The sequence below is a fragment of the Mesitornis unicolor genome, unplaced genomic scaffold, assembly GCF_000695765.1.
Source record: "Mesitornis unicolor isolate BGI_N332 unplaced genomic scaffold, ASM69576v1 scaffold13293, whole genome shotgun sequence".
Lineage (NCBI taxonomy): Eukaryota > Metazoa > Chordata > Aves > Mesitornithiformes > Mesitornithidae > Mesitornis > Mesitornis unicolor.
This window is the reverse complement of record NW_010174083.1, coordinates 861-15,638: the sequence shown is the minus strand read 5'-3', so window position 1 is coordinate 15,638 and position 14,778 is coordinate 861. Positions and strand designations below refer to the sequence as shown.

General features: G+C 37.9%; 1 protein-coding gene across 1 annotated transcript in view; it reads right to left on the bottom strand.

Annotated features, from left to right (window-relative positions):
- The window catches only part of PTPRZ1 (protein tyrosine phosphatase, receptor-type, Z polypeptide 1), a 58,901-nt gene extending 44,381 nt beyond the window's left edge, over positions 1 to 14,520 (bottom strand). The window contains exons 1-7 of the mRNA XM_010180939.1: positions 14,372 to 14,520; positions 12,791 to 12,886; positions 12,464 to 12,530; positions 8,720 to 8,877; positions 8,040 to 8,190; positions 1,196 to 1,380; positions 302 to 428 (exon numbers count right to left, since the gene is read on the bottom strand). Coding sequence (XP_010179241.1) covers positions 302 to 428; positions 1,196 to 1,380; positions 8,040 to 8,190; positions 8,720 to 8,877; positions 12,464 to 12,530; positions 12,791 to 12,886 — 784 coding nt within the window. The 5' untranslated portion in view covers positions 14,372 to 14,520. The remainder of the gene's footprint in view (positions 1 to 301; positions 429 to 1,195; positions 1,381 to 8,039; positions 8,191 to 8,719; positions 8,878 to 12,463; positions 12,531 to 12,790; positions 12,887 to 14,371) is intronic.
- Positions 14,521 to 14,778: the final 258 nt, after the last annotated feature.

The window sequence follows — 14,778 nt, the reverse complement described above, 5'->3', positions numbered from 1 at the left end:
CATTATATTGCTAAAAGAAACACTTGTGAGATTTGAAATCAGGTAGGTGTTTTTCAGAATATTTTTAGAGTTAAAAAAAATTAACATGCAGTCTTTCATAAGTAATGTTTACAAGGAATGAAGAATTATATAATGTAAAATATCAGTAGCAAAGAACATGCTGAAGGTTAACTGGAGTGATTTTGAAATTTCATTTTAGCATATTTGATAGTCACGCATTTTAACTGGTTTGCAAACAAACTATTTCTTCAAATACAGATTTTCAGCTAAAAGTGTTCACTAAGCTCAAAAGACCACTTACCTGCATCCTCTAAAGGCATATCAACTATGACTTGGTCACTGTATTTTCCATATAGACCATTAGAGCAAACAGCAACTATCTGAAGAACATAGCTTGTATTGGGCAGCAGATTATTTAGAATAGCTCCCTAAAAGAAAAACCATGTTTAATCATTTACTTGCAAATAAATACCAAATATTTGGAAACGTTAATGTTTTCATAAAACATTTTTCATATGAACCATAAAGCTTCTTTCTTCTAGGACTCTTATGTATGCTTTTTTATATTTTATTGTTACATATGTTTTTCAGTCAGCTTTTAAAAATTCTTGTGAATTTTTACATGGAGGATACCAAACTATATAATTATTTAATGCCAAACACTAGTTTATGTAAGATTATCTCTGATAAAGTATAAGCTTTTTAAGAGGGTAAAAGAAACTAGATCCCATTAGCAAAATACCATGAAGCTGTAACTCAATATTTACAACAGAATGATTGTACTGAATCTTAGTTGCTTGTGTAGGTCATTCTTTGCACATCAGTGAGCAATGAAGTACAGATCACTATTAATTGACTAAAGTCGAGTTTTATGGCTAAGGAGCTCTGAAACTGATATGTTCATAAACTTTTGGGGATAGTATAGACAAATTAGAACACCAGTCTGAGAAAGCTTTCTTTTTTTCTGGGCAAGGGAGGCTTGTTTTGGTTTGGTTTTGTTTTCATTTGGTTTGGTTTTTAATTGTCTTTGTGGCTTCACAGTCAAAAAATGAAGAACAGCTTCTGTGAGCTCCAGTGAAAGGAGTAAATTTTTTTATTGAATCAGCTCCTAGCTACTGTTTAATCCCTTAAGATAATTAACAGTGAGTGTTTTAACATCACCCCTTTGTATGAAACTTGAAGAGTTTACAGTTACCAAGTCCTGATACCCATCTGTCAGAAACTCGTGCTTAGTCTGGTCTTCCCCATCCAACTGTTGATAAAAGACAGCAAATCTCTCAATTGTGGTGTCATACACAACCCGAGGTCTTTCCCATGTAACAAGGAGACTAGTATAATTCTTTGGATCAGACTGAACATTTTCAGGTTCTGAGCTGCAAACTGGAAGAAAAAGGAAAGAATATTATATTTATTAAATTTATTTTTGAAACTTTTTGTAGTACCTAAAGAAGAGACAAAAAGCAAACAGGGAGAGGCTAAGAAATGGTGAGGTTAGCTGGTAGTGATTTCATGTTATTGTATTTCAACGTACCATTTGGACATCTGCTGAAGAAGTCTGATGAGACTGTTGCAGTCCTGGGCCTGGCCCATGCCCACCTTCCATGTGAGCCTGAACCTGTGCTCCAGAAGAAGCCTGGTCAGGCAGCTACTTCTGCACGTCTCCTAACCTTTCCCCTCCAATACTCTTTTCATCTTATTCAAGTAGTCTGAAACTTTTGATACTTTCCATACATCTTTACGTAGATGTATGGATTACCAGTATGTTAGAAATGTACTGAGACTCTGCCATTTGTTTCTGTGTGTGGTTTTTTTTTGTTTGTTTTTTTTTGTTTTTTGTTTTTAATTGCCCAAGCACCTGTGTGTAGCTTAAACGTAATATACAAAGTCAAAGGTAGATTAATATGCATGAAAAATTTATATTAGTGGAAAATGTAAATTATCTAGCTGAAGCTCACTGAAAAATGACCAGTAAATTGTAATACAGAAAAAGATAAAGCAACAGCATATACAGTCACTTCATTCATGGCTGGCTTAGGTTTGGGCTGAGACCTCATCCTCCTTCCTTGCTCTCATCATCCCCTCTGCTCGTGTGGGGAACCGTGTCTTCAGACTCAGCACTAAAGAATGGAGTTCTCTTAAAGGAAGCAAACACCATGATTCTACAACACTTTTGGTGTACAACACTGCATTTTTGAAAGAAAGGAAAAAAAATTTCCATTAACTTTGCAATTTGCCACTGGAACACAGGAGGGCACCCAAATGCCAATAGTTTGAAAAACTCAATTTCTTCCGTTCTGTATACAGGTGGGCAGTTTCGAGCGGCTCCGGTCTGAACTGGTCAATGGAAAACAAACAGTGATTTTTATTATTTCTTTTTTTTACTATGTGTGTGTAAGCTAATGGTAGAGGCAGTATTTTTGTAAGTTAGCTGAATTCTGCAGCTTGCTCGACTTTAAATCTACTGTGCTATGTATCTGACATGCCATTTTATTCATTGTACTGAATTTTAATTGATGTAGATGAAGAGCAAATTTAAAAAAAATCTCAAGCTGTGCACATTCCATTCCATTCCATTCCATTCCATTCCATTCCATTTCTAAAACTCGTCATTCCACCCCATTTCCACTAGATGGCAAAAGGAAATCATTAGACCAGCAAATACGATATCCTCCTCAATTCTAAGCCTCAAGGCAGATGACTTAAACTCAGATTTTTCTTTTAGGCATCAAAATAGTCTTCAGCTATTTCTTATTGAAGGTGTTTAAAATAACTCTCAAAATGCCTTTTCATAGTATAAATACTAAGCTTCTCCCTATCCAAACTCTTCTCTGCTGCTCTTTTTCCTCCCTTCCTCTTTGTGAGTGAATTTGGTTCTGAAATCTCTGACTGTATTCAAATTAATGGAGTAATATTATAAAACTTTTAAAGGTAGAAGTTTTGTGTCTCAAATTGCTTTTAGTTTCACTCTCTTTTATGGTTATTCCAACTATTTTTTTTTTCAAGAAAAAAGTTCTCTTCCTGTTTGTTCTCCTTTTGATGCTCGATCCTGTTCATCTCAGCAGTGGCCAACAATATTACAACACGACAGTATTCTGTCTACAGCATATTATTTCATGCCAATTCCTTCCAAAGCTGTTGTCTCTTGCCCTTCTTCTGATGCCTCTTCATCAGCCATACTGCCTGTGCTGTTTCCTTCCCTTTCCTGCCAGCCTTGGTAACACAGAGGTACTTTGCTCCTACCTTTCCCCATTTTCCCTCTTCGGAGACTGGGAAAAGTGAGGAGATCACATATCAACTTACCCAATTAAAGACTTCTGCTCTGATATGGACTTTGAAATTCTGGGCAAAGAGACTTCAAGAAAGGGAGTTCTTGAGTCTGAAGTCACTGATATTCAACGGGATTACAAATCTCAAGCAGCAGAACACTATTTACAGCAAGTCAGAGACCTATTTAAGCCCCTGCTGGGCTTGAATTCAGGTCTCTGCTTTTCCCAGGTGAGTACTCAGATGCTGGTTTTGCATATCAGATCATGATAATGCACCTATCTTTGCTTATTCTTCTGTAGAATAAAATGCTATGCATATAACCTAGAAGTTTTTAATCTAAACCGAACTGCATCACTGGGGAGCACCAAGGTACATTAGCCAAATAACTGTCAGAATCTATTTGGGCTGAGTTTTTGACAAAAAGATCTTTATAAGCTGCCCAAATTTGCTTTATTTATATACATATACATATACATATACATATACATATACATATACATATACATATACATATACATATACATATACACACACACAAATATATATATGCCTGGATTTAAACTTCTCTGAGCCTGACACAGTCGGAATAAAACCAGGCATAGTTCTGAGGCAGCACTGGATAACTCAGAGATTTTTTTCACATTTGTTGCTTTCTTCTACTTTTAGTTGAACCTGGGCTTGAGATTTTTATCTTTTAAGTCCAGATTTTCAATTGTGGAAGCTGTGAAATCACTTCATTTAGATTAAGACAATCAAGGACTTTTCAGCTTCCTGACACAGTGTGTGGCAAAAAGCACTTCTTCTATATTCATCGTCTACTCTATCTTTGTGCTGGAGGTGAAGCAGCACAGTAGAAATGTGTGCTGGGTTGACCTTGGCTGGCTCACCCAGCTGCTCTCTCACCCTCCTCCTCAACAGGACAAGGAAGAAAATAAAATTAAAAAGCTTGTGGGTCAAGATAAACACAGGAAGACTGCACACCCATCACCGTCATGGGCAAAACAGACTCAATTTGGGGAAATTAATTTAATTTATCACCAATTAAAACAGAGTGGGACAGTGAGAAACAAAACCAAAACTAAAACCACCTTCATCCCAACCTTCACTTCTTCCCAGGTTCAGCTTCACTCCTGACTCTTCCACTTCCCCACCCCAAGTGGCACAGTGGGATGGGGAATGGAGGTTGTGGTCAGTTCATAACACTTTCTCTCTGCTGCTCCTTCCTCCTCATGATGTTCCTCTGCACCAGTGTGGGGTCCCATTCATGGGATACAGTCCTAAACAAACCTCTCCACCAAGGGTCCTTTCCCTGGGGTACAGTCCTTCAGGAAAAGACAGTAGTGTGTCTCCCATGGAGGGTCACAGATCCTGCTGGTTGGAGCCAGCTGGAACCAGTTGTGTCCAGCACTGGACAGCCTCGGCCTCTCCTCACAGAGGCTGCCCTGCAGCTCCCCTGTTACCAACACCTGGGCACCTGCACCCAGCACATTGTGTCAGTATAAAGTATCTCACACAAGAGGAAATGTCTTGAGAGAATCTGAGAATGGTTGTAGCCAATTGATGTCGTCTGCGGTACGTTAAAAGGTAAAGACTTGAGTCCTTACCCTGGTCTTGCAAAAGAATTTACCTAAAATAACTACACAGTTGTATTTTTCATAGTAAAACAGGTTGACAAACATTTTTCACCAATATATATTGTCAGTCTTGAATAGTAAAAACTCGGTTTTTATACCTTTACTAAATCCAGGAAGAATAACGGGAATTGTGTTTCTGCATTTACTCACAGGGCATTACTAGAAGAGTGGAGTGGATGGGAAGTTTTGTAATGGGCCCAGTAGCTACCATGATGGTTCTCAGGTTTATAGGAATAAACAATGATGTCTATTATGAATGGATTTTCATGCCAGCTGGTTGGTGGAGATAAAGCATTACAATTTCAAAAAGCTTTTTGAGGTGAACCCTCAAGTCTAGCTGTAAGGATTAGCAATTTTAATCTTCTTCTTAAATACATACACACATACATGCATAGATACATATCACAGAGGAAAATTATGTATATCACTAGGCAGGCTTAAATATCGCCTATGTACCAGTAGGGCAGTGCTTGTACACCTAGAATGTTGAGGTTGTCACTGGGTGAAAATATCTGACAATATTTTGCTGAAATTAGTTTATAATTGAATAGAAAGACTCTCTTAGTCCTTCTAAGGAAACTTAGCTCTACTTAAGAAATGCCATGTATTAATAAAAGCAATAAATCAAGTGCTTAATCCTACTGCTTAATGAGAGTCTACACTGAATCTAACAGGAGAAATTTGGATTCTAGGTTTCAAAATACATAATAATTTTTCAATTATCTATTTGAGTAAGGCCTACTCTTGTCATTTCTCTTAATCATCTAAAGGGATTTCACAGATTATTTTTCCCTGTTGACTACAAGAACTTTTCAATATTAATATGAAATACAAAAGCCTATTTACTCTGGGGACTTAGGCATTCATGTTACAGTTTTTACATCTCAACATTTAAGTTTAATGATTCCTAGAGCTTTTTATTTACCTTCTTTTTTACCTCCTCTTAAAATGAAGATGAAAACATAAATACTGCTTTAATGTTCCACATTAAACAAATCCTATAATTGCGTTTGTATGTATACATATGCATGTGTCCATACATAAACATGTATGTGTATGTGATGTTGCATTTACATAGTGCACATAAATATTAACAGAAATGTGAAATACATACACAGGAAGACTTGAAATTTTAGTCAACTCTTTCTGTCCCATCTTGTTTATGGCCAAACCAAATATTTTAAGCTACAATTTGTTACTTTAAATACCTAGTTTGGAATAAAAACTACATGTGTTTGCTGCCACAGTAATGTGAGTGCAGGACACTTCTGTCTTAAACTTGGTAGACTGACATCTATTTGTTTGGTATTATACAATTCTACAGAAATTTTGTCACACAGAAATTTTGGATTACATGAAGCAGAAAGGCCTTTTAGTTTTAAATAGTGTAACTCAATGCAGAAAAGGATCCTAATATCTTTAGGCTAGACACTCTTTACTAATTTGTATGGATACCAAACTCACAGGTAAGATAGAAAATTCACAGAATCTCTCTTTGATATAGTGCAGAAATGGGACTGGTTGGAAGCAACCTCCTATGCAGTTTTAACACACACACTGCTTTGGACAGCACATGGAATGCTCCTTCAAGTGCCAGCACTTGGAGTGGACAGAAGGAAGCAGGGGCCTGTCTTAAACAGTAGTATTCAGCTTTTCTTCATGTCAGTCTCTGTGGAAATCCAGATTAGGATGGCACAGCTGAAAGTAGCTTCCTTCTATTGCAGTGACCCAGCCGAAGGGTCAAGGACAAGATTGCAGCTATAGTGCAACCAGCAGGGAGGCAAGTGGATTGCAGATGGCAGAAGTAGTCCTGGTATCTATCTTCAAAGGTCCTTTGCCTATGACATTTTTTTAAATTTTCTTCTGACAACTTGGACATTAGAAAAGGTGGTCTGTATTACAGTGACCTGTCTCCTAGTGACCTTCATTAAACGGAGGGATCTGGGGAAGGATTATTTTGTTTAAGTTAGGCCAAATCAACCGTGACCTGGTAAATCCATTTGGAAACAGATATTTACTCAGTTGTGATATGCTTGATTGCTGCAGCTCAATTCTATACTCCTTCTCCAAGCTTCTAAATTTCAAATGCTACTTAGTACCCAAACAAACAAAAAACCCTGCCAAGATATTTTTTGGCTTAGACCAGTGCAAAAAAAATACATATCCTGGGCACACATCTGAGGAGTCCATGACAAGGTCAGGTCAAAACAGAAGTGTTATTGTAGTTATAGAAATGAAGCAGCAAGGCTATCCTGTGCAGCACTGTGGCAAAGCAGTGTGATGCACTTGTGCAGGGGACCCAGCCCTTGGGCAGTTGAATGATGAACATTCGCTAGCTTGATACACAAGATCCTTCCAGTAGGAAAAAAAAATATCACCCAAACAAGGCTAATTAAAATGAGACCACATTTCTTTCTAATCTGGAGAACCCCATGCTTCAGTCATCCCTCTGTGTCTAATTAAGCACAACTCAGTGCAACTGAGTTTAAGAATCTACAGGTATCCTCATCCAAGTAGCAACATAATGCTCCCAAAGTAGATGTTTACTGTTTATTCTTCTGTACTTGTGAGTATAGAAATCATAGATTTCCATATTTAGTGCTAGATCTTGTTTCCCATTACATAAAGTACTGTTTCGGTCATATAACCTTCAAAAACTTCTCTGCGGTTCTGGGTAAAACAGAGAACAGAATCCGGCTTCTGGGATTCTCTCCATCTATCACTTTCTCAGCAGACTACTGAAATGAATTTGGTGACCTCACTTCAGCCTCTGTTGGAAAAGGATCCGCATTACACAACAAAGAGCCAAATGGGTTTGTAAAACAAAACCTCTTGCAGCCCTTGAAAAGGCAGCTTTGTTTATATCTGAAACACATTAAAAGGGCAGTGCAAGAAAGCTTGAACTGATGTGATCTTCCCTGAACGTTTGGTCAAGACAAGCATTTAATTTTCCACTCCATTTAATCAGACATGTTTTATGATTGCTAGTGTTTTTCTCTGGAGTGATAGATTTATGAGTAATAATACAGCATGCTATTTTCTACACAATTTACTGAATTGTGTAGAAAAAAAAGATGAATCTTTTACTGACAATTGTCTTTCAACCTGTGAAGAGAGGAATGACTGTTCAGTAAATACCTGCTTCATGAATTTCTTCTTGTCCAGTGTAAGAGGAAAACACTTGCCCAAAGAACTTATATTGCTGCTCTCGAAAGTTGTTTTGCAGGTAGTCCATCAGCATAACATAGCCAGACTGCTGCATTGTAAGGACTTCACAGAATACAGCTAACTAGAAGAGGCGAGGAAAAAATAAGTCAGAAGTCATAACAAAATAAGCAGATTCTGCTAATAGGCAAAAACCCAGGGGAAAAGATGTTGGGTAAAGTCTCCCAGGGGGCACTGAGCTTTTGTTCCTGGTTTACTCCAGCTGTGTTTCTCAACAACTTTGATGTTGGAGCTATGCCCTGCCCAGCCACCACCATTTAGCTGGGAAATATGGCAAGAATGGTTTGCACTCCTCTTTAACCGAGCTACGAGTCCAGACAGCCTGCAGAGTTAGGAAGTGTGTTCTTACTTCCTTGTAAGACAAGAAATGACTCAGAATCTAGTCCTGAACTAAAAAAGGGAAAGGATAACACATTCAAGTAATACTTATGCTTTCTAATTTAATGGCTACATGAAAAATCTAAAATCAGATAAAAGAAAAGCCAGGTGATTGCGCTGGCAATGAATGTCATGAGATTTTACCATATACTTGGCAACCATTTTTCCTTGGTATTATGTACAATTGTTTGCTTCTAATACATTAAATGAATTACCTGGTCTTCAGAAATACTAATGGTATCTTTAAACACAATCCATTCGACTGTTTCAGAGCAAGGAGGAGTTGATAAAGACCCATTATAAGTGTAATATTTGTCTGTTGCATTCGGCAAAAGGTTCAGCAAAATAAATGGTTCTAAGGCAGCCTGTTTTCCTGGAAAAAAAATATTTTTAAAGTCAGATAGTTAAAATACTGCAGAAGCAATGAATAAATAGAAGTAACACTCTCCAAAAGAGTTAGCATTATAGGAACATGCTAATTTTGAGAATACTCAAAATTTGATCTCCAGAGAGACTAGCATACAAATAGATTGCTGAGTCTTTTCTACTTAGTTTGAGTAAGTATTGTTCAATAAAAACTTTGTTTACTTGGGAAGGTGTAATGAGTTACTCCAGTAGTAAAAAAAGTGATTGATGCATTGGTTCACAAGAATTTTTTCACCTGTAAGTTTACTCATAAATGTCCAAGATGCCAAATCTTTGTCTCACATGTGAAGTTCAAAGAAAAACTATGTCTCCTGTTTTGGTCTCATGACATGGCTTCCCTGAACTTGGTCAATTTACTGAATTTCTCACAGGATCTTAACCTCTGCAGAAAATCACAGCCTGGGGAACTATCACCATGTTAGACCTGAAAGTTGTATTATTCACGATGACAGAAGCAAAATTTCTGTGGAATTTTTATTATAGCCATTTTTAAAATGGCAATACAGTGAAAGTCTGCAACAGCTTTACACAAAGCAGAGAAAGATGCAAAGACCTCCTCCAGAAGAGTGTGACCACTCTGTTTATTGTTCTGTGAAAATAGTATCACAGCTTTCAGGTCAGCAGTTTACCTGGTACCTTGTCAGCTGGGAGCATGCATGAGGCATTGCTGGGAGTCTGTTCACAGAAAGCTATGTTTGTGCTGGTATGGTGGCAGGGTCCAGCAACAGAAATCGGAAGAAATTATACCAACTTCCTCAAGGCAGATTTTTTTCACTCTCTGACAATTATCTGCCTTACTGTCTGATGCATCCAAAATAATACTTGTTTTTTACACCCTGGAATAATGAAGATCCTTATATACCTTGTTTCAATCCAAAGTTACTGATTTTAAATTTCTTCCCATTTGATAAGTATTCACTTGTGAATATATAATGAGTTTTCATACTGTGCATTAACTTTTGGTTTTACAGATGTTACTTCTTGAGCCCTGTACAGATTTCTGACCTGTCTTTGTCTTCATAATTCCTTATAAATTTGGTGAGAGCAGCAAATTACATCAACAGTACTACAAATCATTGATGCTTTCCTTCTGAACAGTGACTGTTCCACTGGGTTAAGGTTTAAAAGATGCTCTCCCCAGCCCTCCCTTATCCATGTATCATGAAAAGGGAACATTTAGCAGTGTTGAGCAAAACCCATCCTTCTACTTCTGCTGTCAACGTGTTGATCAACCGCTTAGACAGAAGCTATCATTGCTATTCACTGCTATCCGGTATGTGTCTAGTTAACACATTCTTCCTTCAGTAAAAATGAATGGTCAGTCAGTTATATATAAATGCTTGGGGATATGAAACTTCTCATTTATAGCAAGAATCCTGCCATACATTTTGGAACTTTGGATTTTAAAATGTGCTTTAATGTGATTGGCAGCCTAGATTCTAAAACCAAACACCCACAAAAAATGATGAGAAACAGCGTTTGTCCAGAAGGAACAGGACTGCTCCTCTGCAGAGCCTGAGAACTCAGCAACTGGGATTCAAATAAGCACAATACAGAAATGACTGACAAGGACAGATCATGTACATTGCAGACAAGGACAGATCATGTGCTATTCACTTTTCTCCAGGAGGGACAACTTGATTTAGTCATGACCTGAAATTTCAGAGCTCATTTGCATTTTATTCAAGAAAATACTATTCTCCTCATTGTTGAAGTGCCATGTCATGGCTGTATCTTGAATTTTGCTGCTGATAGTTTTACAGCTCCTTCCAAGGGTGCAGGACAGTATCTGCTTTGATGTATTACTTGTTCTCCTTCGTGCTTCATAGAAGATGGCACACAAAGATAATGAATCTTAATTGCTTTATATTTCCCCCTCGACTGTCTTTGTAATTTAGGAAAGTTGCTCCCTTTTATATGTGTTGAACGGTGTTTGGAGAAAAACAACCTTGATTTTAGTGACATGCTTTTGAAAGCTTTTAAAACAGTCGGCTAATAGATTTTTACACTCTCAGCCTATTGATCTTAAGAGGCTTTACGAAGAGCAAGTATCATTACACATAGAAAAACTATGACAAAGTTAGCTGTTTACTTAAGGTCATGGCCATGATGTAAGAAAATATCCCTATTCTTCAGCAAAGCCATCATGAAAATGAGTTAGAAACTGAGTGCAGATCTGCTCATGCACCACTGTGAAGTCCATATGCTCTGACATAAAACAAGGAGGAATTCTAAAAAACCAAAGTATCAACATTCGGTTTGAATAACACTAGTACAAATATAATAGGATTATTTCAGATTTACACAGGAGCTACTGGAAAAATAATTAATCTCCAGTGAGTCTACGGAATACGGATATTTATACCATTTCCCGCTCATAAAACTCATCTTGGATCACTGCAACAGGATTATTTGGCTTCCAAACACATATAAAAATCCACAAATGTGTGATTAAGAAAACTCACAGAATAAATTGGACATTTCTCTTGATTTAGCATTTAAATAGTTGCAAATTCCTCATGACAGTTATGTTTATTCATTTACACTTACCGCTGTTGTTACAAAGACTGTCTTGCGGTAAATAAACCATAGAATTATAGAATATGTCGAGTTGGAAGGGACCCATAAGGATCATCGAGTCCAGCTCCCTGCTCCTCACAGGACTATTTAAAACGTAACCATATGACTGAGAGCACCACCCAGACATTCCTTGAACTCTCATAGGTTTAGTGCCAATGCTCCAGGTGTTCCTTCCCTGAGGAGCCTGTTCCAGTGACTGACTACCTTCTCAATGAAGAACCTTTTCCTAATGTCCCATCTGAACTATCCCTGATGTAGCTTCATACCACTTCCTTGTATGCTCAGAGAGAGGAGATCAGCAACTCCCACTCTGCTGTCCACCTTGAGGAATTTGTAGACTGCGATGAGGTCACTCTTCAGCCTTCTCTTCTCCAAGCTGAACAAACCAAGTGACCTCAGCTGCTCTCCATAAGTCTTGTCCTCGAGACCTTTCACCATCTTGGTCGCCCTCCTCTGGACACACTCTAATAGTGTGATGTCCTTATACTGAGGCACCCAAAACTGCACACAGTAGTCGAGATGGGGCTATACCAATGCAGTGTAGAGTGGGACAATCACTTTCCTTAACTGCCCAGCTATGTTATGCTTGATGTACCTCAGGACACTGCCTTCTTTGCTGCCACACTGTTGACTCACATTTAACTTGACATCAACCTAAACCCCCAGATCTCTTTCCACAGTGCTGCTCTCCAGCCTCTTGTCCCTCAGTTTGTATGTATGGCCAGGTTTACCCTGTCCCAGGTGCAGAATCTGGCACTTGCTCTTGTTAAATTTCATATGGTTGGTGATTGCCCAGCTCTCTAGTCTATCCAGATGACTTCTGTTGTTTCTAACACAACAGACATGGCTGAGCTCTAGAGAACTGTGCTCCCCAATGTCTTTAAGGTTTCATAATTACACTGAAATGGAATTTAGTCTAATCAGTGATCAATAAAACATGGAAGCAGACTTACCATAACGACTAACACTATCTACGCCATTAATGATCGGACTATAATCCGGATTATCTTCTAGTCCAATCTGTTAAAAAGAAATTGCATTTTTTTAACAGTACAAGCTTCATTACAAAAGAATTGAAAGTTGCAGTTTACCACCAAAATTATAGATGAATTAAAGCAGAGCAAATGTATTTTGCCCATTTGCTTTTCTGTAAGAATAAATTAGAAAGATATATGCAAATTTTTAACTCAGTGATCAAGCACTGGAACCAGTTAAATTCAGTTTGAACATCTGCTGTGTTTCAAAGCTTGTTTAATGACACAAAGATATATGTTGATTACCTCAAACAAAATTGATAAAGCTCTTAACTTTCCATTTCCTTTAATTGCCTCTTCAAAATTTGTAAACTGATCTGCATCATAGCAGTAGATTTGCATCTGCAAATAAAGATATATTTAAATGTTATATATATAAATAATTTTTTAAAATCAATGAGTTTATATTCCCATTTTGAGAAAATATGTCCAAGCAATAAATTTAATTACAAATACATATTTTTTTTATTTATGTCACATGCATTATCTGAAGATATAGAATGGATTTCATCAACTGTTCACTATCTAAAAATGACCTCTCTAAGTATGCAGGAGTTACCCTTTTAAGCAGCACAATGTTCTCCATGGATAATACAGTTAGCCAAGGCAATTTCCTAACACTGGACATCTAACCAGGAGTTCTTAGGTAAGATGGATCTTGAAATCGGTAGTAAACCATCAGTAATAATGTAGGATGTCCCTACTGCATCTGCCTTGTAGTAAGTGTAGAGAAGCATTGGTAAGAAAAGATTACCAGGTATTTTGTGCCCACATGTGACTGCTGCCATGGGCACTGGGTTTGTTTCTCTCTTTCTCCAGATGCAATTGGGAAAACTCCTCTGGGGCCAGGTTACCAACATGAATGGGGGAGTGTCCCACTCTTACTAGCTTTTCATGTGATGAGGACAGAGGAAAATACTCTCTTTGATGCCTTTGCAGGATAGGTGGAGTTTAAGTGGGAATACTTAAATGGCTCATGAGGTAAAGGAAATGGCACTGCCCAGGGAAAGCTCCTGGCTTGCAGCTCTCCACAGCACATAGCATAAACCTGGCTTTATTGTTTTGCTCTGACACAGAAGCCCAAAGTGCTTGGAGTGAGGAGCAGCACAGTTGCCTGACACAGCTACATCTTTTTATCTGGAAAATGATCACAATGCCCTGTTGAGTTCTGAAAGTTTGGTCTGCAGAGTGCCCTTGTGGATCTCAGCATGAGCTGCTCCTCTACTCCACCCCACTCCCATACTGCTGCAAGCTATTCTGCCAAAAAAGTCAGCCTGGCTTCCCATGAACATGGCCGCACCCAGGACCTGCTCTCACATGGGGGTTTTTGGCACACCACTGCCAGCTCTCTCTTCAGCCCAGTGACACAGGATGTGCTTTGTCTCAGTAAGGCCCAGCAGCTCCCACGGGCTCTCAGCAAAGCCTCAGCTTTGAGAAGTCCATTTAAACTCTAAACTTTTAAACTTTAAAGACTGCTGTGGAATATGATGGGCCAACCTCATAGGAGCTTAACCGTTAGTTAACAGCTTAACTGTTATTAGTTAGTTATTAGCTTAACTCTGTTAGATAAGCAGAACCTAATTCTAATGTCATCTGAGAAGATGTGTGCGAAAATGCAGTTTAGACATTCTCAACATGCCATGGAATAATGAATTATGCTGCTTTTTAAAAATGTATCACTTAAATATTATTAATTTGTACTTCAGTGAATGATTATATTTGTAAATAGAATTTAATCAAGTGATAAACAAAGCTATGTAGTAAACAGTATTACTTTTTACAGAATGTCAAATCATCAACATTGTCAAAACCTATACCATACTTTACCTCAAGAGGAAATTTTTGTCCTTCTAAACTGTGTTCTGACCCATCTGATGACACGTTGCATTTTCCCCAGTGAAAAGTGATCTTGCTCGCTTTGAATACGGTGTCTAAGCCACCTCCACTAACATGATAATCATTTGTCAGGTTGATTTCCACTGAACAAAGAGAGAAAGAGAGGGAAAAAAAAGGAGTGTCAATATAAAAGCCAGCCAAGGCACCTGTGACTCTCATATTTCAGTCTTAGATGCTAGAGGGTAAATACGATATGCTTTTTTCCCTGTATTTCATAAGCAATTTTACAGGAAGTTGGTTATTTAAACAAAGTAAGAAGAGTGGTAATTCACTATTAGCATGGAGAAATACATTTCATTTCATGCTGCAGTTCATAAAATAGTCATCTAGTGAAGTAC